This window comes from Sminthopsis crassicaudata, chromosome 5, assembly GCF_048593235.1.
Source record: "Sminthopsis crassicaudata isolate SCR6 chromosome 5, ASM4859323v1, whole genome shotgun sequence".
In the NCBI taxonomy this organism is placed as follows: domain Eukaryota; kingdom Metazoa; phylum Chordata; class Mammalia; order Dasyuromorphia; family Dasyuridae; genus Sminthopsis; species Sminthopsis crassicaudata.
In genome coordinates this window covers 313,448,811-313,470,209 of record NC_133621.1, presented here as the reverse complement: position 1 = coordinate 313,470,209, position 21,399 = coordinate 313,448,811, and the positions used below count along the sequence as shown (strand labels likewise).

The window sequence follows — 21,399 nt, the reverse complement described above, 5'->3', positions numbered from 1 at the left end:
GGCGCTGTTTAAGAGAGGACCTGTGTTTTCTTAGAGTTAATTGTTAGGCCTAAATGAGCATAAGTAGCAGAGAATTATTCATATTTTGTTGCATCTCAGCTTCAGAAGCTGCATTGAGCACACAATCGTCTGCAAATATATATATATATGTATGTATATATATATGTATGTATATATATATATATATATATATATATATATATATATATGTATGTATGTATATCATGCATCAACTCTTCCGCCACTTCAGTTTTGGCTTGCAGCCTTTTCAAGTTGAAGAATTTACCATCAGTGCAATAGCTGACTACGATACCTTGTTTATCTTCATTGAAAACATTTGACAACATGGCTGAAAATCTCATGTTGAAAAGCATGGGAGTGAGCACACAGCCTTGTTTCACTCCATCGGTAACCGGAAAAGCTCGAGAGTATTGCCCATAGCCCCGAACCCGGGCAAGCTTGCCAGCATGGAATTAACCTTCTGTACTGATGAACTTCTCTGGACAACCAAATTTTGACATAATTTTCCCTGATCTCTCACAACTGATAGTATCAAAGGGCTTGATCACATCTACAAATGTTGTATATAGACCTCTGTTCTGCTCTTGGAATTTTTCCTGGAGTTGTTGGGCAGTTTACTTGGCCCTATCTGAAGCTAGAGTTATTAGGAAGAAGGTATATGAGTTACAAGGCATGGACAGAAATTATATGGAAGTAATCAGCAGCCCTCACAGCAGAGGTACTAGTCTTCCCTGAACACACCCTACACCCTCAGTATATATAGGTCCTTAATAAATGTTTGTGGATTGATTTTGATCGAGTTATGATATTCAGTGAATGTCTTACATATAATTTATCTGTGTTAATATTGCTACAAATTTAGGTTATCCAAATTCCAATTTTTAATTATAAATTTCGTAAATATCAACAAACATAGACATCTAAGTTTCTGATAAATAGGAATATAAATGAAATTGTAGATTTGTTATTTATGCTTTTCTTCTTTTCAGCTTTGGCTTATTTTTGGGGGGATTATGTAATTATAATTTTACATGATCATCCCTAAACTGCCCTGCTTGACATTTTTCCTTCAGAACTTCAGCTCCCTCTTGTTTGGTGTTTCTCTTAATAATATTTGTCATTCTGTCTGCTACATTTCACTTAGCCATATTTTCAACTTTAGTTCTTGTTATGTTATGTTCTGGTCAGTCCAATCTTCACTGGAACTTTTGGCTACTTTCCCTATGAGATCTGAATTCCACTGTTGCTGCCAATTTTGATGGAGTAGTTGACATTAAATTGTGGCTTTGTATATCATGGGTCTTCTTTGCACAGTCAGCAGTTGGTTTCTTCTGTCTGGGCTCTAAGAGGTTGTAGCAGAATGTTGGAGAACACATTTGTTTCAGGCATCTTCCTGCTGCTTCTCAGGTGCTGAGTTGATGGTGTTTTCTGCTGTGGCTCCTAGTGTTCCAAGGCAATAACTCCACAGTAACTCGTTGACTCCACTCTAAATGATGGCCTGAAGTGCTGGTTCTGTTTTTGACTTCTTTTCTTACAGAGCAGAGCTAGCCTCTGGTTTCAGGGCTGAATATGGGGCAGGCACCACTTTGTAATGGCTTGCTCAATAAATTGGCTTCAGATTTATTCATGCTCATTTCACACTGTCTTTCTTCTAGCTAGTTGGTACAAGGGATAGAGCCTTAGATTCAAGAAAACCTGGGCTAGATTCTGTGTAATCTTGGGCAAACCATCTGCCTTGTTTTCCTAAAATGGGGGTAATAATATCACTTAGTGCTATCTCACATAAGGATAAAACGAAAAGAGAAATTTCTATAGCAGGTAGCACAGTGGCTAGTACACAGTTGATGTGTAACAAATATTTGTTTTCTTTCTCTCTCCACATCCGTTGGCCTCCTATATTCATCTATTCTTTCGTAGACATCCTTTTACACAATTCTGGACTGGAAAGAGGAATTTCTTTCTGCTTTATTTTGGATTTCATTGTTATTTCTGTGACATTTCATAGTTTTGGTCGTTTCTGTCAGAAAGTTGGGTTTGCCTGTAACTTTTCTCATCTTTATCTTTACTGAAAATATACTCTGGATATTTCTTGTTACAATATTGTTACCTTAAGTGTAAGGGCCCTTTAAATGGGAGGACACAGTGCATCGGGAGATTGAGGCCCAGAAGTAATTTCTGTGGATAATAGGACTGCCTTGTAGGTGGGATCTTGGCTGAGATGAGATAACTTCGTAATGGATGACTCTCTTGTTGATTGGCTGTGTGTGTGACCTCCTAGGCCCTTTATAAGCCCACTGCAGGCAGCAGTCACTCTTTTTAACCTGGCGCTCTTCACCCTGGCTCCCTAGCCTGGGTGGCCAAGCCAAGATGGATAGCCAAAAGAGGTAAGGATTTTGGTAGTGAACACATGGGTCTTCTGACCAGGTGTTCACTCGGGAACCAACAAGTCAGGGCATCAAGTCAGGGCATTATGTGAGTAGGTACAATAAAGGCTTTTAAGATTAAACGTGGCTGTTCTTGAGTGCGCTACTGGTTATTAAGCTATAGATTCAAGAGATTGTGGCCAGAGACCTTTGAAGGCCTCAGAGGAGGCGAGCCGGGTAGAGTTGCAAAGGACAGTGGTCAAAGGTACTCTGTTGGGTCTAGGGCAGACTAGTAATTGTAACTGCCAGGAGAGCATGTTACACTTAAGTATACTTTAATATAATTTCTTGAGCTATCCCCTAATTGATGGGCACTCACTTTGCTTACAGATCTTTGTTGCAAGAAAAGGTGCTATTGCTATTTTTGCATATATGGGATCTTTAATTCTCTTTTTGAGGTACTGATATTTCTGGGTCAAAGGTATGATTTTTTGTTTATAGTACCCGATTGACCTTCAGAACTAGTAATGAAAACATTCACAACACTGCAAACTGTATATTAGTATACAAGATCAACACAAGGAATGCTTACACAGGTACTCAATACCTCTACAATATCGTACAGGTATTGTTACATTTGTTTTATATTCTTGGCACATAGTACAAGTGTTGGCACATAGCATTAATATAATCAATGCTTATTGGTCAAACTTTGTCAATCTGATGGGTGTCATGGCACAATCTCAGAGTAATATAAATGTGCATTTCTCTTACTATTATCTATTTAGAGAAGTTTCTGGATGGTTAAGTTTGCCATCTTTTTGGAAACCTAACAATTTGTACTACTTTATTTATTAAGAAATTGTCATTGTGTTAGCATATTTGTATTAATTTACTGATCTGGTATCTTGCCTATTAGACTTTTATCAGAGAAACTCACTGCAAATGTACAAATGCATTTTCCAACTTACTGTTTCCCTTTTAATTCTATGTGGTTTGATTTTATTTCTGGTTTGGAAAAGAGTAATTTAAATTGGGCATACATTTCTTGTAAGCCTCCCTAGCTCTTTCTTCAAAAATACTGCTGACAATCTTTGATTAGAAAGCTCTATTTGGGAGGGCTGTTGTTTGCATAATAACACCTCTTTGTCATCAAGTGCCACCTCTTTTGTCACCTAATACCACCTGTCACCAAGTGCCACATATTTATCACAAGTGCCACCTCTTTTGTCATCAAGTGATAACTTTTTGTCACTGTCACCTCTTTTGTCACCAAGTACAATCTCTTGTCACCTAGTGCCATCTCTTTTGTTACTTGTCACCTCTTTTGTCACCTAGTGCCACCTCTTGTCACCTAGTGCCACCTGTCACTGTTTCACCCTTTTGTCACCAAGTGCCACCTCTTTATCACCGAGTGACACCTTTTTTCACCGAGTGCCACTTCTTTGTCACTTAGTGACACCTTTTTGTCACCAAGTGTCACTTTTTTTGCTAATTCCAAGAGTACCTCAATGACATTTTTGTTACTCTTTGATTACTATAGGAACTAAATGTTTTTAAATGTGATTTTCAATTTTTCACTTGAAAATAATTTTCATATCCATGACTATTACTGTAATGTAGATTGGGAATTGCCTTTGTAGGTTTTAACTAATTTATTTTATAAGTTATATGTTGTTTCATTATGTCTTCGTAGTTTTGTTAACCTGTTTTTTCTTTTGTCATAAACATATAAATACACACACACACAGATATTTCTGTTCCTTATTTCTAATAAGTCCAGCTTTTATAATGGAATATCTAACTTCAAAAACTGAGATAATTAAAAATTCCATTTCCTTTCATATTTTATAGTTCATACCACACAAATTTTTAAGGTGAGAATCTAGGAAAAACTGAGAGTACAGTGTGAGTAATGATTCTAAATCTATCTTCTGTAAAACTTTAATTTTCTGAAAGACATTTGTTAAATGATGAATCTTTTCACTAGGTTATTTTCTATAGGCTTAATGATGTTAAACTTTCATTTATATTTTAAAGTTGAGTGATAAATTTTGTTTCTTTCTTTCTATTCTCTCTCCTTCTCCATCTTCCAACCCCTGTCTGCATCCTATCTATGTAACTGTCATTTTAATGGGAAAAAAATTAACATGCTTTAATGTGAGTAAGTGCAAGTCTATCTGCAAATTTCAGCATTTTTTTTGGTTTTAATTTCCTGATGTGAATAAGAATTGTACACAGGATATACATTGGGTAAAGTCTTTATCTTGCCACATATCGTGGCAATAATCACATGAAATAATTAGCAGAAACTATAATGCAAAACTTAAGGCATTATAAAAATTTTAATTATTTCAGGAATCATTGCAAGACTTCTCCCCACTATGAAGTCTCTGATGTTGAGTAAGATATAATCTCCGGCTGAAAGCTTTTCCACATTCACATTTATGGGGTTTCTCTCCAGTATGACTTTTCTCATGTCGAGAAAGGTCTCCCTTCTGAGTAAAGGCTTTTTCACATACATTACATTTATAAGGTTTTTCTCCAGTATGAATTTTTAGATGTTCAGTAAGATATCCCCTCTTGGTAAAAGCTTTTTCACATTCCCTACATTTATAAGGTTTCTCTCCAGAATGAATTCTTTGATGTTCAATAAGACGATGTCGCTGGATGAAAGCTTTTTCACATATGGAACATTTATGGGGTTTCTCCCCAGTATGAATTTTCTGATGTTCATTAAGTTTTCCCTTTCTAGGGAAAGCTTTTCCGCATTCACTACATACATAAGGTTTCTCCCCAGAATGACTCTTTTGGTGTTCACCAAGGGATCCCTTCTGGGTAAAAGCTTTTCCACACTCACTGCATTTATAAGGTTTCTCCCCAGAATGGATTTTCAGATGTATAGTGAGGCTTCGTGGATGACTAAAGTCTTTGTTACAAATGTTGCATTTATATGGCTTTTCCCCACTATGAATTCTTTGATGTTCAATAAGGCTTCCTCGTTGTGTGAATGCTTTTCCACATTCACTACATTTATATGGTTTTTCTCCAGTATGAATTTTCTGATGTTCAGTAAGAATTCCCCTCAGAGTGAAAGCTTTTCCACATTCACTACATATATAAGGTTTTTCTCCAGAATGAATTTTCTGGTGTACAAGGAGTCCTGTGTGATTGCTGAAGAGCTTTCCACATTTGTGACATTGATAGAACTTCTGACCATTATGACTTATGTGACACAGAATAAGGGATGAACTATTGCTTAAGGAATTTCCAAAGTCAGTACAATTACAGGGTTCACTCTCACCGTGAAATTTCTGATCTGGAATCAGGTGTGTCAGCTGCCTGATAGTTCTTTTACAGTCTCTATAGGTATAAGGTTTTCCTGCAGGATCACTTCTGTGATGTTGAGTAATGTATTGTCTTTGAGGGAAAGTTCTCCCAAATTCAATATACTTATAAGGATTTCCTTTAGTTGTTATTTTGTAATCCTGAATAAGGTCTGTGCATTCAGTGATGGTTTTATTGTATTCCTTGTCCAAGATTCCATTATGATTACTCAGGTCTGAAGATGGCTTCACATTATTTTCAAGTGTATCACAATTATAAAGCATCTTTTTAGAAAAACCATTCCTGTGTAAAGCAAAGACTGACTGTGAACTGAAATTGCCCTCAAATTTGTTATCTTCATGTCTTCTTGCTTCATTAGAAATGTTTTCTTGGGTGACTGTTCCTGGCTTCCAATTGATCTCTTTATTATGCTGATGTCCATCAAACTTGGTATCACAACTATAAATTTCTCCAGGTTTAGAATCCCAGGGACCAACTTGTTTAAGTACCTCTTTGGATGATTCTTCCATAGAAATGCATTTCTTTTGAACTGTCTTCTGGGTTTTCAGCCTAGTCTCAAATTCTGAGTGAAGGGAAAAGGAAAAAAAAAGTAAAGAAAGTAAATATTTTCTATTTGATGAGTGAGAGGAAAAGAAACTGACTCTACTGAATCCTCATTATTTCTCAAGACTGTTTCCATGGATGTAAGAATAATGAAAGATACTTAACACCAGAACCGTACTTTTTCAGTTACATTTAGAAATTTGCATTAGACTGTTTCTCTCTTCTGAGAGATCAGGGAGATCAAATGAGATTGAGGGTTGAAAGAGTCAAAAATAAACTCCATGAGGGAGCTTGTTAAAGGGATGGGATGGTAGCTGGATGAAGGTATTCTTTTGTCCCTGCTTTGAAAACAAATGCTAGAAGATAATTGTATAAATATGTATACAATATGTATTGGATTTAACATATTTAATGTGTATGGGACTACCTGCCATCTAGGGGAAGGGGTGGGGGAAAAGAGGGGAAAATTTGGAATGCAAGATTTTACAGGGTCAATGCCGAAAAATTACTCATGCATATGTTTTGTTGAAAAACAAAACAAAACAAAAAGCTTTAATTAAAAACAAAACAAAGCCCAAATGCTAGGGAGAACTTCCCCTGGCTAGACTCCTGCTCTGCGCATCTACACTCTTCAAGTGCTTAGGCAACTCTCCAATTTTGGAACCATTCATTCTCCTGCCTTTTGGACAGTAGCAAGGTTGTTGGTCTGTCATGTTTTCCAGCGTTCAGGACACAGAAGCAGTGATCGAAAACAAATTCCTTCAAATGGTTGTAAAGTAAAAACCAATTTCTTTCCACCAAAATAATAAAGTAATAAAAGTACTCAGACTTAGAGCTGAATGACTAAAGTAAGGACATAAGAGGAATAAAAAAAGTGGAGGGTTGTACACAACTAGAAATATAAGATGAACAACAGGTACTGCTAGAAAGTTTGAGATCAGAAAACTGGCCCTAATCACTGGACACCTGTTTTAGAATGCCTAATTAATTTCCTGGCCTCCAGTTGGTTATTTTTTTTTCTTTCAGATCCATAGAGAACATAACTAAATTTAGCTCCAACACTAGCTCCCATTTGCTATTCTGGCTGCCCCGTCCCCCTGCTGATTCCTTGCTCCTGGAGCCCACTTACACCCAGATCCATTCTGGCAGTAGCTGCTCCCACCTCAGTTTGTTCCTTGAGTCCAAGCATAGGAGTTTATGCCAATTTTGGACCCAGCAACATAGAGGAAGCAAGGGAGGCTTGGCGCTGGAGGAGAAACTGAGAACAAAGTAGAGTTTTCAAAGGAAGGAAGCCAAGATTTCCCCAGTGATAGAACAAACCGCTCTATAGCTCTAAAAATTAGAGAAGTGCTCATTGGAGGCAGAACAAGGAGAGTGGGGAAAGGCTACAAGTTGGGTACCAGGCACATGCGGTTCACCCAACACTTCCTGATCACCTGCCACATGCAAGACCCAGTGACAGGTGCAGGAACCACAAAAGCCAAAGAAACCTGCCTTGGGCATTTCCCTGCCTTGTGCCCATGCCTGCATGTTCTCTCCTCCCACTGCCCAGCTTCCTTGAGGCCCCAGATGAAATTCTGCCTCCTACAAAAGTCCTGCAAGGCGCCTCCCTCTGACGATCATTCCCCAGCTGCCCTGGGAGGCACTCATCCTACAGCTCTCTGCCTGTTGCCTCCCCCCTGGACTGGAAGCTCCAGGAAAGCAGGATTCCTTGCATCCTGACTCCCCAAAGCCTGGCACACAGTGGTGCTGAAGAAGCATTCACTGACTGACTGACTAACTGAAAGCCAGTCTGTGGCCCAAAGCCCCTTGTGCTCTCTTGGGGTGGGGAGTAATGGGGGCAGAGCCCTGCTTATGTCCAGTGCCAGGGCAGTGCCCACCTGGTACCTGTGTCCTCAAGGACATGAGGCTGTGAGAGGCAGGGCCGGCACTTGGGCCCTCAGAACAGTTCAGAGGGCAGGGCAAGGCCTTGGAGGGAGGAGGGTCACTTAGCTCTTGGTGAGTGGTCTCCTCCAGGGGCCTTCTTCATCTTTAAAATCGGGATGAAACCTCTGTGGGGCAGGGCACATGTGAGGATTTTCTAAGAGGAGGCAGGCAGAGGCCTCTTAGGCACAAATAGACTGGGAGCAGGGACCAGGCTGAGGAGGCCCCTCATGCCAGCTTGTGTAGGGATATCTCTCACCTGGATGGGGGCTTCTGGGTTCTCCCTGCAACAGTGTCCATGGGCCTCCCCCACCTTCCAGCTGTGAGATCAGCTCTGGCTTGGAGACAGGAAGCCCTGTTTGAGGGGAGAGAAATGGGAGCCACCTCCATGCCAGCTCCCCCCCTCAGGGAGAGACTGGCACTGTGCCAAAGGCCACAGCTGGGCATCCTGAGGGAGCCAGGCTGGGGCCACACATGCTGTGGGAGTTCACTGATCATGAGGACTTGGGGGCTGCCCATGGAAGGCACCCATTTCTGGGGACAGAGCCCACCTGGCTACAGGGGCCAGTGTCATGGATGGCAAGGTCAGGCCCAGGGCCAGGCTGTCATATGGATGGGCCACAGCTTGTGCTGAGCCAGGCCACCGGCATGCAGGGAGCTGGGCCCCTTACCCACACAGACCAGGTGCTCATAGTTCTCCAGCATCACCTCCCGGTACAAGATCTTCTGAGCTGGGTTCAAGTGTCTCCACTCCTCAGGGCTGAAGAGCACTGCCACGTCCCTGAAGGTCAGTGACACCTGGAACACCAAACACACCTGCTCATCCACAGGCCTGCCCCTCCCATGTACTCAAAAGCCTCCAGGAACCAGGACAGAGAGGTGGGGCCTGGGGTTCCCCCAAACCTAACATGGATTCAATTCTACAGGTCGCCAAGTGTGATCAAAGCCACAGAATTGCTGACCTCTACAAATGTGCTGGAGTGTGCCCCCCAGGAGGCTTTCACCAGGAAACCAAACCAAAGGAGATTTCTTTAAAAAAGCACAGAAAGGCCACAGGAGAAGGAATGGCCCAGCAAAAGGTGGGGACTCCAGTGGCCTCCCCATGTCCGCCACTGCTGACCCCTCCCCAGCACCCCCTCAGGCCTCCAGGAAGCCCCTCTCTTATAGAGGAACTATGTCCAAAGTGTCACAAACTGTATACCATTTAAGCAGCAACATTACTACTGGTGGTAGATCACAAGAGATCATAAAATAGGGAAAGGATCCACATAAGCAAAAATGTATCAGCCTTTTTTTTTTTTTTTTTTGTAGTGGCAGTTTTGGAGATTGAATTCTCCATAAATTGGAGAATGACTAAATAAGTTACGGTATATGAAAGTGATGGCATATTATTTTTCTATAAGAAATGATGAGGAGGCTGATTTCAGAAAATCCTGGAGTGACTTACATGACTGAGGCTGAGTGAAGTGAGCAGAACCAGAACACTGTACATAGTAAAAGCAAGATTGTATGATAAAAATTGTAGATACACAGCTTAGCTCACTTGCTATCTTGGAGAGGGGAAAAAGATAAGGAAGGGAAGAAGGGAGGAAAAAAAATTTGGAAGTCATTTCTGTCTCAATGTTGAAGGGGGAAAAATAACACCCCCTTTCTAGGGCAGTTAGATGGTAAAGTGGATAGAGCACTGGCCCTGAGGTCAGGAGGACCTGAGTTCAAATATGGCTTCTGACAATTATTACTTAATAGTTGTGTGACCCCGATTGCTTAAAAAAAAAAAAAAATACCCCTTCCTTGAGAGGACATTTGTAAAGCTTAGAACCTTGGAGGCATTTAATAAATGCTTGTTTCCTTTCTTTGCCCTTCCCCTAGTTCCTGCCTCCCAAAGGAAAACAAAGCTTCATTTCCTGCCAGCCGGAGAGGGCAAGAATGGAGACACCTCAGGGCCAACACAGCCCATGGGTAAGTTTCGTTTGTCTGCCTGTCAGGGCTTCTATGTGGGGGAGACGGAGAGTCTGTGGGTTTTGAGATGCCAGGAGCATTGAAAACACATCGAAGTCCAGGAGAGTATTGGCTCCTAATAGCCAACTATGTCACCACTTTGTGCCTCAGTTTCCCCATCAGAGACAGGGCAAGGCTGATCCCCAAGCACCCTCCCAGCTGCAGGCATGTGTGGACTTGGGGTCAGGGGCCCCAGGATCCCAGGGGGACCCATACTCCCCCTGGGATGTCCACTTACCAGGGAGCTGGGGGCCACCAGGAGCCCAGGGGTTGTTCTCTCTTCATGTTGATCTCTGCTCATGTCTTGAGGGATGGCAGAGTCTGGGGGAGAAGAAGAGGCTGAGGAGGAAAGTCCCATCCCCTTTCCCCCCAGCCTCTGCACTACCCTAAGTCCCCCTGCCCAGACTCTTCCCTCCCTGCCCCCCACAGCAGACCTGTCATGCTCACCTCGGGCCTCTGTCCTACTCTCCACAGTCACTGGCTCGGATCCTCCTCCTAGGGGCCCTCCAAGGCCTCAGATTTTGCTCCTCTTCCTCAGCCACTGCCCAGAGCTCTAGGGAGAGGTCTCCCCGTCAGATCTGTGTCTCTCTCCCCCAGCCGGAAGAGATGGACTCTCCCAAGGGCTGCATCCATCCCACCCAAGGTCCTCAGCAGGACAAGAGACAGAATCAGAGAACCCCCCTAGGACAGAGAGACACCTCCCCTTCCCCCGCCTCCCACCAGGACACGGGCACAGTGTCTCCCACAGTCCGGACTCTGGAGATCTGAGTTCCATTTCAATCTCAGACACTGGGGCCCGGCCTGCCTCAGTTTCCCCTTCTGTAAAATGGGGTGACACCCCTCCCGGGCTGCTAGGGAGGGTCGCCCCGGTCACACAGTAGGATGTCAGACAGAGCTCTAGGGAGTCATGGACAGAATGGGGGACACACACACAGCCAGCATCAGGCTCCCAAATCAATGACGCACCGCCAAACCTGGGAGCGCGCGCCCAGACACACGGGCATGTGGGACTGCCGGGCACCCGCCTCTCAATTATCCACTCTTCCAAACTCCGGGGCCAAAGCGGAATTACGCAAGTGCGCTGAGAGTACTCAATGACCCCTCCCACAATGCTATGAGCTTTGGACCACTTGACCCCGCACAGCCTTCTGGGAAATGAAGTTCGGATGGTGGGGAAAATGGAAACCGTTTGCATAGGACCCATTCGCAGAGTTTCTTTCCTAATGCGCTGTGGGTGTCCACTTCACGGTGTTGGGGCGGAGAGGGGGAGTAGAGGCGGGGTTTTAACGGCAGTGGAGGAGGAGTGGTGAGTAGAGCGGCCTGGGGAAGGGTGGTGGAGCACGGAGCCCCGGGCTTCCCAGGGAGCACGTCAGCCTCTCCTTAACTTCTGACAGATGAGGGCCTTCCTTTTGCAGATAGCAGCTCGTTTCCTGGGGCCACGAGGCCCTTCTTCCCCTTCCCTTGAATCAAATAAGAGAATGTAGACTTCAAAAGCTCCCTAAACATGAGCTTTATTAGGCTCATGGAAGGGCAGTCCATCTTTGGAAGTGCCCCATTTGGGTCCATTGATAGGCTTGAACTACAAGGCTCGTCCAAGAACTTAGCCCTAGTTCTAAGTGACGATTTCTCCTAAGTCAGTGCCCGGAAATTAACTGTGCTTCTGGGTAATTAGTCAATTTCCTAAGGACTAGTTGGTTACATGTCAGATACTGTGTGAGGTGCTGATGAAACAAAGTTACAAACGACCCTGGGCTATTCAATGGAAACAAAATGAAACAAAATGGAAACAAGGTGAACCAGTCACTCCTCTCCTTCCTGCCACGCCTTCTGAACCTCTTCCTCTCTTAATAACTACAAGGAGAAAACAATACACACACAGCAAAAGAAGTAACCTTTTTGTTTGCTGTTGGCAACATTGGCAACATTTGGCAACAGAATCCCTGTGGGGATTAGACTCCCTTTATAATCCAGCTGTGAATTGGCAGTCATCTTTTGTGTGAGTGGATGGGGTGTGTGGGGAGCGCTGGCACTTCTGGGGGGAGGCCTGCTCCTCTGCCTTTGGTGTGTACCTGTTCCCCTGCTCTCACCTGTGGCTCCTAGAAGCTGTAGCATGCCCAGCGGGTCATACCCCCTAAAACTGTATCTGCCATCCACCTAAACCAGGGTGAAGGTAGCCAAGGGTCCTCCAACCATCTGGTGAGCTGGAGGGAGAGTATCCATCCCAAGTCCATGAAAGCTTCCCCAGACAGAATGGGAAGATGAGAACAATTTGTTCCAATGGCCAGGAAGGCGAAAGAAGCAGGGTCTGTGGAGCACTGACAGTTTGGTCAGTCACTGAACATGCCTAGGTCGTTCACTGCCTCCTCAATCTTCTCCATTATCCTGACTTTTGTCTTGTCCCTAGACTTTAATGACTCAGGAGGAGAGAGTGAGGCTGATGACTTTATGCAAATCCAATTCATGTTTGAAACGAGACCAACCATGTTGTCATTGGTCCTCTTTGAAAAAGGACAAACAATAACAGACCAGAATTCTTGTGTTTCAGATTTGATAATTTTTGTTATAAATTATTCTCCTATTTCTGCCCATTTCCCTATTTATCACTTCATACATGTCTTTGAAGGTCACTTTGAAATCATTTCTTTGTTTTTAAAAATACCATAATATTTCATTACATTGATATACCTTAATTTGTTTAGCCATTAACCAAATGATGAGCACTCCATTAGATTCTAATTAGATTCTGAAATACTATCACCACAAAATTAATTGTTGTAAATAATTTTGTATATGTAGGATCTGTTCTTTTTTGATCTTCCTTGATCACAGTAATGGCATCACAAGATCAAAGAATATGTACAGTTTAGTAACTTTGGGGGCATTATTCCAAATGAGTTTTCAAATATTCCTGAGCCAATCATTTGTTATTTTCTAAGTGCTCTAAATCACTATTGATTAGAGAAATACAAATTGAGACTACTCTGAGTTACCACTTCATTCCTCTCAGATTGGCTAAGATGAAAGGAAAAGAGAATGTGAAAATTAATGTGAAGGGGATGTGGGAAAACTGGGACACTACTGTATTGTTGATAAAGTTGTGAAATGATCCAACCACTCTGGAGAGCAATTTGGAATTATGCCCAAAGGATTATAAAACTGTTCATACCCTTTGATCCAACAGTGTTGTTACTTGGTCTGTCTCAATGAGACCATGAAAGAGGTGTTAAGGACCCACATGTACAAAAATGTTTGGAAAATGAGTGGATACCTATCAATTGGGGAATGGCTGAATAAGTTATGGTATATGAATGTAGTGGAATATTATTCTTCTATAAAGGATGGTGAGCAGGTAGATTTTGGAAAAGCCTAGAAAGATTTACATGAACTGCTGCTGAGTGAAGCAAGCAGAACCAAGAGAACATGTTACACAGTAACAAGACTGTGATGATTAACTGTGATGGACTTGACTTCTCAACCCTGCAGTGATCCATGGCAATTTCTTTTTTTTTTTTTTTTTTTTTTTTTTTTGAGGCTGGGTTTAAGCGACTTGCATGGCAATTTCAATAGACTTAGGCTGGAAAATGCCATCTGTATCCAGAGAGAGAAAGCTATGGAGAATTAATATGGATCAAAGCATACTATTTTCACCTTTTTTTCATTTCTACTGTTTCTTAGAATTTTTTCATATGGTTATTCCTTTGAAAACTTCCTTTTCATTTCCTTGAACTATTGGGAAATGTTTGTTAATCTGTTAAATTAGAATCACTTCCTTATACATTTTGTTTATAAGATTTTTATGAGAAAAAATGATGGAGATTTTTCTCATATGTTTCCCAGCTAATAATGACTATTAGATTTGTTTATGAAAATCCCTTTGAATTTTATCTATCAAAATTATTCATTTTTGTCTTCTGTAACACTCTGGATTGTTCTTCTTTCCTCTCTAATTCATTTATACTGTAACCTTATGGGACACATGTGTCCATTTGGAGTTTCTTGTGGCAGATGACAGAAGATTTACATGAGAGATCTAATTTCTGTCAAAACATTTCCCAGTTTTCCCAATATTTTTTGTCAAAGTTTACTTTTGTTGTAAAACTTTAGTTATTTTTAAAATTTCCACACCATGTAACACATATACCCTTTTATCTAATAACTCCAACTTTTAGAATGGAACATCTTCCCTCAAAAACTGAGATAAGTACAAAAATCCACTTCTTTTTATAGTTTATAGTTCATTCCACACACATTTTTAGGATGAACTGGAAGGCTTACAGTGTGAGAAATGGTTCTAAATCTACTTTCTATAAAATTGTTTTTTAATTATCTCAAAGACTTTTGTTAAGTACTGAATCTTTCACTAGGCTTTTATTTTCTATAGGTTTGTTGATGTTAAACTTTCATTTATATTTTGTTGAGTGACTGATAATTATTGTTTCTTTCCTTCTATTCTTTCCCCTTCTCACCAACCCTAGTTCCCACCCCATCCATGCATGCATCATTTTAATGGGAAAAAATGTAACATGTTTTACTATGTGAGAGTGAAAGTCTGCCTTCAGATTTTGTGATTTCTTTTTTGTATTAATTTTCTAATAGTGAAAAAGGATACATAGGATGCACATTGGGTAAAGTCTTTTCCTTACTACACACAGTATATTCATAGGCTCAAATGAGATAATTCACAGAAATCACAAAGCAAAACTTAAGGCTCTATTAAAAATATTATCTATTATAAGCATGACTGCAAGATTTCTGTCCACTATGAAGTCATTGATGTTAAGTATTAAGATACACTCTCTGTCTGAAAGCTTTTCCATATTCACATTTATGAGGTTTCTCTCCAGTATGAATTTTCTGATGTCAAAAAAGGTCTTCTCTCTAGTTAAAGCCTTTTCACATATATCACATTTATATGATTTTTTCTCCAGTATGAATTTTCAGATATACAGTAAAATTTCCTCTCTGGGTGAAAGCTTTTCCACATTCCCTCCATTTATAAGGTTTTTTCCCAGTGAATTCTTTGCTATTTAATAAGTTGATGTTGCTGGGTGAAGGTTTTTTCACATATGCTACATTTGTGGGGTTTCTCCCCAGTATGAATTTTTCGATGTTCATTAAATTTTCCTCTTCTAAAGAAAGCTTTTCCACAATCACTACACATATAGGTTTTCTTCCCAGAATGAATTTTCTGATGTTCAATATGGGATTCCCTTCTAGGGAATCTACATTCACTGCATTTATAAGGTTTCTCCCCAAAATAAATTTTCAGATGTAGAGTAAGGGCTTCATGTATAACTAAAGTCTTTGTCACAAATGCTACATGTATATGGTTTTCCTCTACTATGAATTCTTTGATGTTCAATAAGGCTTTCCTGTAGAACTGAGCAATGCACTTGGATAATGAAGCACGTGAGACTAATTGCCAATTGGATAGTTCCCTATTAACTTGTTTGAAGGTTGACCCTCCCCAGCTGTTCTGTGCTGACTTGATTGGTGGGACAAAGAGGGGGAAGTGACTTGTGTGGGAGGAGTAGGAGAAACTTGGGTGGTGGAACTCATGCTCACTCCCACTCGTGACCTGGCGTTGGAGGGGACGGTAAAGATCTAGAATAAAGACATTTAGTGATCCTGACTCCTGCTGATTTCTGGGAAGATAGAGTTCTAGCATTTTCCCATTGTGTGAAAGCGTTTTCACATTCACCAGATTTATATGATTTCTTTCCAGAATGGATTTTCTGATATTTAGTAAGTTTCCCTCTGACTGAAAGCTTTCTCACATTCAGTACATTTATATAGTTTTTCTCCAGAATGGATTCTGTGATGTTCAGTGAGATTGCATGGATGACTTAAAGGCTCTTCCACATGTTATATTTGTAAAGTTTCTCTCTAGAATGGATTTTCTGATGTTTAGTAAGGATTGCCCTCTGGGTAAAGGCATTTCCACACTCATTGCATCTGTATAGTTTTTCTTCAGAATGAAATTTCAGATGTTTTGTGAGGTTTTGTAGATGGCTGAAGGCTTTTCCACATAATTTACATTTATATGGTTTCTTCCCAGTATGTATTCTCTGATGTTCTTAATGTGTCCCTTCTGGGAGAAATCTTTTCTGCAACCATTATATTTATAAATTTTTTTTCTGATGTGAAAAAAGGTCTCCTCTCTGTATGAATGTTTTCTCACATATATTACAATTATAAGGTTTCTCTCCAGTTTGAATTATCCAATGTACAATAAGGCCTGAGTGACTAGTGAAAGATTTCACACATTGATAAAATTGATAGTTTTTCTCAACTCACATGTTTAGATATCATTTCTGGATGAAGGATTTTCCACATTCACTACATTTTTTTTTCCCATTATGGGGTTATGAAATCTCTGATGTTTGATAAGTTGTTGGTTGAAAGCTTTTTCACATACCTTACATGGTTTCTCTCCAGTGTGAATCTTCTGATGTTGAGTAAGGTTTCCTCTCGGTGTGAAAGCTTTTCCACATTCACTACATTTATAGGGTTTTCCTCCAGAATGAATTTTCTGTACACTGTTTTTCTTCTGAGGTGTCAGGGAGAGCAAATGAGTTAGATGGGTCTCATTGGATTAACATTAGTAAAAAGAAATAAACTCTGTAAGGGAGCATTAGAGGAATGGGATGGTACTCTGAGTATAGACTCTTCTGTCCTTTCTTTAGAAACAGATGCTGAGGGAGAACTCCTGTCTACACTCCTGCCCTGTGCATCCACACTCTTCAAGTGTTTAGGCCAATCTTCAATTCTGGAACCATTCATTCTCCTGCCTTTTGGAAAATGGTAAGAATGTCATGTTTTCCAGTATTCAGAATATAAAAGCACAGAGATCAAAAATAATTTTCTTCAATGGTTGTAAAGAAAAAATTAATTTCTTTCAAAATGATAAGTAATAAAAGATCTCAGACTTGGAAGAGGTGAGTGAAGAAGGGTATATAAGAAGAGTAAAATAAGTGGAGGATCATGGACAACCAGAAATATAAAAGGAGGTGTAGGCATTTCTACAGAGTTTAGAATCAGAATACTGGCCTTAATCAATGGAAATCTGTATTATTATTCCTAATCAATCCATCTATTGATAGTTTTTTTTCCTTTCAAATCCATTGAGAACATAATTAGGTTAATTTAGCTCTAATACTGATTGACTTATTTCACAAATATCTCAAAATTCTCTAATAATTATTTTTTCTTTGATTGATGGGTTGTTCTGGATAGGTGTTCCCTAGAGCATAGAGAGAGAATGCTTTATTGGGGGGCATAATTTAGGCAGGGGCAGTCCACAGAGGACAACCATTTCTGGAGGCAGAGCCCTGCCTGTTTACAGGGACACAGTCTCATGTGTGGCAAGGTCAGGCCAAGCCCTCATGTGGACGGGCCACAGCTTGTGCTGTGTGAGGCCATGGGCATGCAGGGAGCTGGGCCCCTTATCCACAAAGACTAGTTGTTCTGCAGCATAAGCACCCTGTACAAAGATCTTCTGAGCTGGGTCTAGGTGTCTCTACTCCTCAAGGCTGAAGAGCACAGCTGTCCCCAAAGGTCAGTGATACCTGGAATACCTACAGGCCTGCCCCTCCCATGCCCCAGGAAATTGGGATCTGTTCCCTGGGGTCTTCTTCCTTCCCTTGTTTGTCGAATTTCCCTTTGGCATCTGAAGAATCCTTCAGACTCTTCTCAGAATGTTAGTTTTTTTCAATTTAAACTGAAAGGAAATACTTCCTTTCAGACAAAGAGTAAGGTATGTAGAGGCGTAATGATTTGTTTCCAGCTAAAGCTCACAAACTGTTGATTAAAAACCTGGTCTGAGTTAAAGAGCCGACCTTGGAGTTAAGTGACTAAAAGAGGGCAGGTCCAGCGCCCTCAGACTTTTGGGACACTCCACACAGACCAAATGACTTCTAGAATTTGGGCATTTCCTTGACAGGGCATGGCAGAACAAGCTGTGGGGGCCTCTAAGCAATGAACAGGATGGTGTTAGAGAAAGCCCAGTGTGGATGGAAACAAATCCAAGGGAGTGGAACACAAAGAAAAGTAGTCTTAAATGAAGTCTTTCCTTTAAGTTTTGCTATGAAGAGGAATCTATTTTCTCTCTTCTCTCCCCCTCCCCTCCAGCTAGTTAAAGCCACAGAGCTCGGGCCTGCAGTCTGGGAGCAGCCTCAGACACTCTCTACTGGGCAAGTCACTTCACTTCTGTCTCAGTTTTCTCAATCCTGAAAGGGGAAAAAAAATAACACCCTCTCCCTAACAAGTTTGGTGAAGATCAACTTAGGTAATATCTGTAAAGTGCTTAGAACCTGAGAGGCATTTCATAAATGCTTGTTTCCTTCCTTTGTCCTTTAAAAAAAAAAAAAAAGTCCTTCTTCCTTGGTGCTGCCCAAAGGATCTAGATCCTGTTCTGTCCCATCCTTTACCTCTGAATCTCTGAGAGAACTACAGCCCTAGAGGAAAGGAAGCTTTAGGGCACAGAGGAAAGCTGCCAGCTGGAGAGGGTGTTAATGGAGACAACTCAGGGCCAACACAGCCCATGGGCAAGTTTCATTTGCCTGCTTGTCAGTGCTTCTATGTGGGGGAGATGGAGAATCTGTGGGTTGTGAGATGCCAGGAGCATTGAAAATAGAAGTCCAGGAGAGTATTGGCTCCTAATAATGGTCAAACACGTCACTGCTCTGTGCCCCCATTGATCCCTAAGGCTGATCTGAAAGCACTCTCCCAGATGCAGAAATGTGTGGACTTGGGGGCAGGGGCTCCAGGACGAAAGGCAGACCCACACTTCCCAGGGGATGTCCACTCACCAGGGAGCTGGGGGCCACCAGGAGCCCAGGGGTCATTCCCTCTTCATGCTGATCTCTGCTCATGTCTCAAGGGGTATTATTTGGGGGAGAAGAGACTGAGAGAGATGCCCGATTTCCCCATCGCCACTGCCCAGACCGTTCCCTCTGCCCCCACCGCAGGCCTGTCATGTTCACCTCCGGCCTCTGTCCCAGTCTTCATGGTCACCGGGCAGGGTCCTTTTTGGGGACCTTATGACTGGACACACATCCTGCCCTTCCCCAGCCCTAAATCCTGCTCCTCATCCTCAGCCAGGTCAGTTTCCCTCCTCCATTCTTAGATGAGCCCCCAGTCCCCAACAAGGACAGGGGAGGTGGGCCCTCCCCAGGGGCTGCACTCTGTACCACCCACAGCCTCCAGCGGGACTAGAGAGATGGAGAGAGTGAGAGCTGATTGTAGAACACAAACCTCCAGACCCCCCCTCTGCCCCCCTCATATGTTCCAAGGCCCTTCTCTGGGGAAAATAAGCTGACATAATACACATATGCCCCCCTCCTCTATGGGCAGTGTCTGTTCACTGTAGTAAAGGGGAGACCTTCTTGGAAGTGATGTCCAAACCCAGAGAGGGAAGGGAGGGGGCGCAGATTGCGCCTCTTGTCACCCCGGTTGCCCCCTTCCCCAGCTTCTTTATGGTGACATCTGACTTTGGCCCCCAGGTACGGTCAGGCTGCGGGTCTCTTCCATCCCTTTAAACAAGAGGCACAAATTGGAGTTTGCTTTTATGGAAAGAAATCCTGTCCAAGGAGCCAATGTAGACCCAAGGGGAGAAGGGTGCAGGAAGGGGAAGCACCGCAGCAGTGGCATCGGGACCATTCCTGCTTGGCATGGTAGTCTCCGGGAGGCTGCTCAGAGGAGGGGGCACTCAGCGAATCCCCCTCCCCAGGAGCCGGGAGAGCATCATCCGTGTGGTCCTTGCTCCCTCTCACCTGTGATCAGATAGAGAACGTGGGAAGCTGGCCTGCCACTATGCTCCATGTGCTGGAGGTGGGGGCAGGAGTCCCAGGGGGGCCCCACATTGGCAGGACCCCGATGGCTCTGTGCCGTCCCTGCCCCAGTAACAGCAAGTATCAAGGGGCCGTGCCAGACCCGCAGCCAGAATCCTCTTTGCCCTACCATCAGGAATTACCACCAAAAGGAAGGTTCTGGCACTGGCTACCCCAGCCCCACATGGCAAGTTAGTCTGTGTCTTTGTCAAGCCTAGAACCCTGGCAGGTCCTGGGAGGCTCTGTGGGCCCCTGGCAGCATCTCCTGTGGCAGTACCATCTAGAGAAACTAGCCAGCCTGGGCCCCTGCTGAGCCCATCTTCCCTGGTCAGGTAGCTGTGTACTCTAGGCAAGTTATTTTATCTCTGCCTCAGTTTCCTGATTTGTAAAAAGAAAAATAATGATACCCACCTCCCAGGGTTGTTGCTGTGGATCAAAGTGATCTAATGACTGTGAAGTGCTTAATGCAACAATTGCTGGACCTGAAATTTACTGGGGGTGGGGGGAGGGCTCTGTTTATAGGGATAGTTGTCTGAATTGTCTTGAAGCCATTAAAAGAAAATGGCATGTGCTGCAGTCTGGAAAGTGCTCGTGGGAAAAGTTCTGGTGATGATTTAGGCACTGTATTTCCTCAATGTTCTATTTCCCTTTCTGAAAAGGAATATTTGCCCTTGGTTAATCCTGAGCCTTACACTGTGACTACATGATTGCCTATCAGATATGACTCATACCTGGAATCAAACAGAGCTAAGGCAGTTTTTCCCTCTGGATATGATATATGATATTATTTTAACACTGTCCCTTCTTTTCCTTTTATACCAAACTTCTATAATAAAGAAGTTTAAATACAACACTAAATCTTAAATAATAGATTGATTCTGGAATATCTCTGAGTTGATAATAGAATTCAAGTATACCGATCTTACAATTTAACCTATTTTTGTGGTCAAAGTATAATAGAGGGGTAATATGCTCATAAAAGAGAAATGCTTATACAAGGTAATAAGATAAAGATATATATGGAAGTTTTAATAAATGGAATAATAAATTTGAGAAAGCAATATTACAGTATTTTTTTTGTAAGTACATGTGTATGTGATTGGGTTCTAAAATTCATCATAGAAATTCAAACTGTCAGTATATCTAGTAATTTATTCTCAAATTTGGATGAAGGATTTTACACATAGGTTGTGTTGATAATGGTAGAAAAAAAAGTGAAATTATTTTCCCATTTTTAAAGTATTTGCCTGATAATTTTAAAAGGCAGAACAGGCTATAAATATACTTCCTAAGAAAAAGCACTAGGACCAGAGTAAAGGCTATTAAATATTTAAAGATCAACTAATTCCAACTTTAAGTAAACTATTTGGAAC

At 42.0% G+C, this 21,399-nt stretch overlaps 1 protein-coding gene across 4 annotated transcripts; it reads right to left on the bottom strand.

The window, feature by feature from the left end:
* Positions 1 to 4,714: 4,714 nt before the first annotated feature.
* LOC141545130 (uncharacterized) lies at positions 4,715 to 19,101 on the bottom strand. 4 transcript variants are annotated; one of them, XM_074272126.1, is made up of 6 exons: positions 11,171 to 11,305; positions 10,644 to 10,749; positions 10,435 to 10,517; positions 8,870 to 8,996; positions 8,458 to 8,553; positions 4,715 to 6,294 (listed from the first exon to the last, which is right to left on the bottom strand). In XM_074272126.1, exons 3-6 carry the CDS (start codon positions 10,495 to 10,497, stop codon positions 4,739 to 4,741), a joined length of 1,842 nt encoding a protein of 613 aa, XP_074128227.1. In that variant the 5' UTR covers positions 10,498 to 10,517; positions 10,644 to 10,749; positions 11,171 to 11,305; the 3' UTR covers positions 4,715 to 4,738. The 4 variants fall into 4 exon arrangements, with proteins under 4 accessions (XP_074128227.1, XP_074128226.1, XP_074128228.1 ...); XM_074272125.1 differs by having other exon boundaries at positions 11,163 to 11,292; XM_074272127.1 differs by lacking the exons at positions 10,435 to 10,517; positions 10,644 to 10,749; positions 11,171 to 11,305 and adding an exon at positions 19,007 to 19,101.
* Between the last annotated feature and the right edge of the window lie 2,298 nt (positions 19,102 to 21,399).

Excerpts from the sequence above, each read along its gene's own strand:
- LOC141545130 (XM_074272127.1), bottom strand. The coding sequence starts at position 19,069 with ATGAGCAGAGATCAGCATGAAGAGGGAATGACCCCTGGGCTCCTGGTG. Across the intron at positions 8,554-8,869 it reads TGAGCACCTGGTCTGTGTGG|GGCTTCCTGTCTCCAAGCCA; the intron begins GTAAGGGGCCCA and ends CCCCTCAAACAG. Across the intron at positions 6,295-8,457 it reads ACCCAGAAGCCCCCATCCAG|AATTTGAGACTAGGCTGAAA; the intron begins GTGAGAGATATC and ends CCCTTCACTCAG.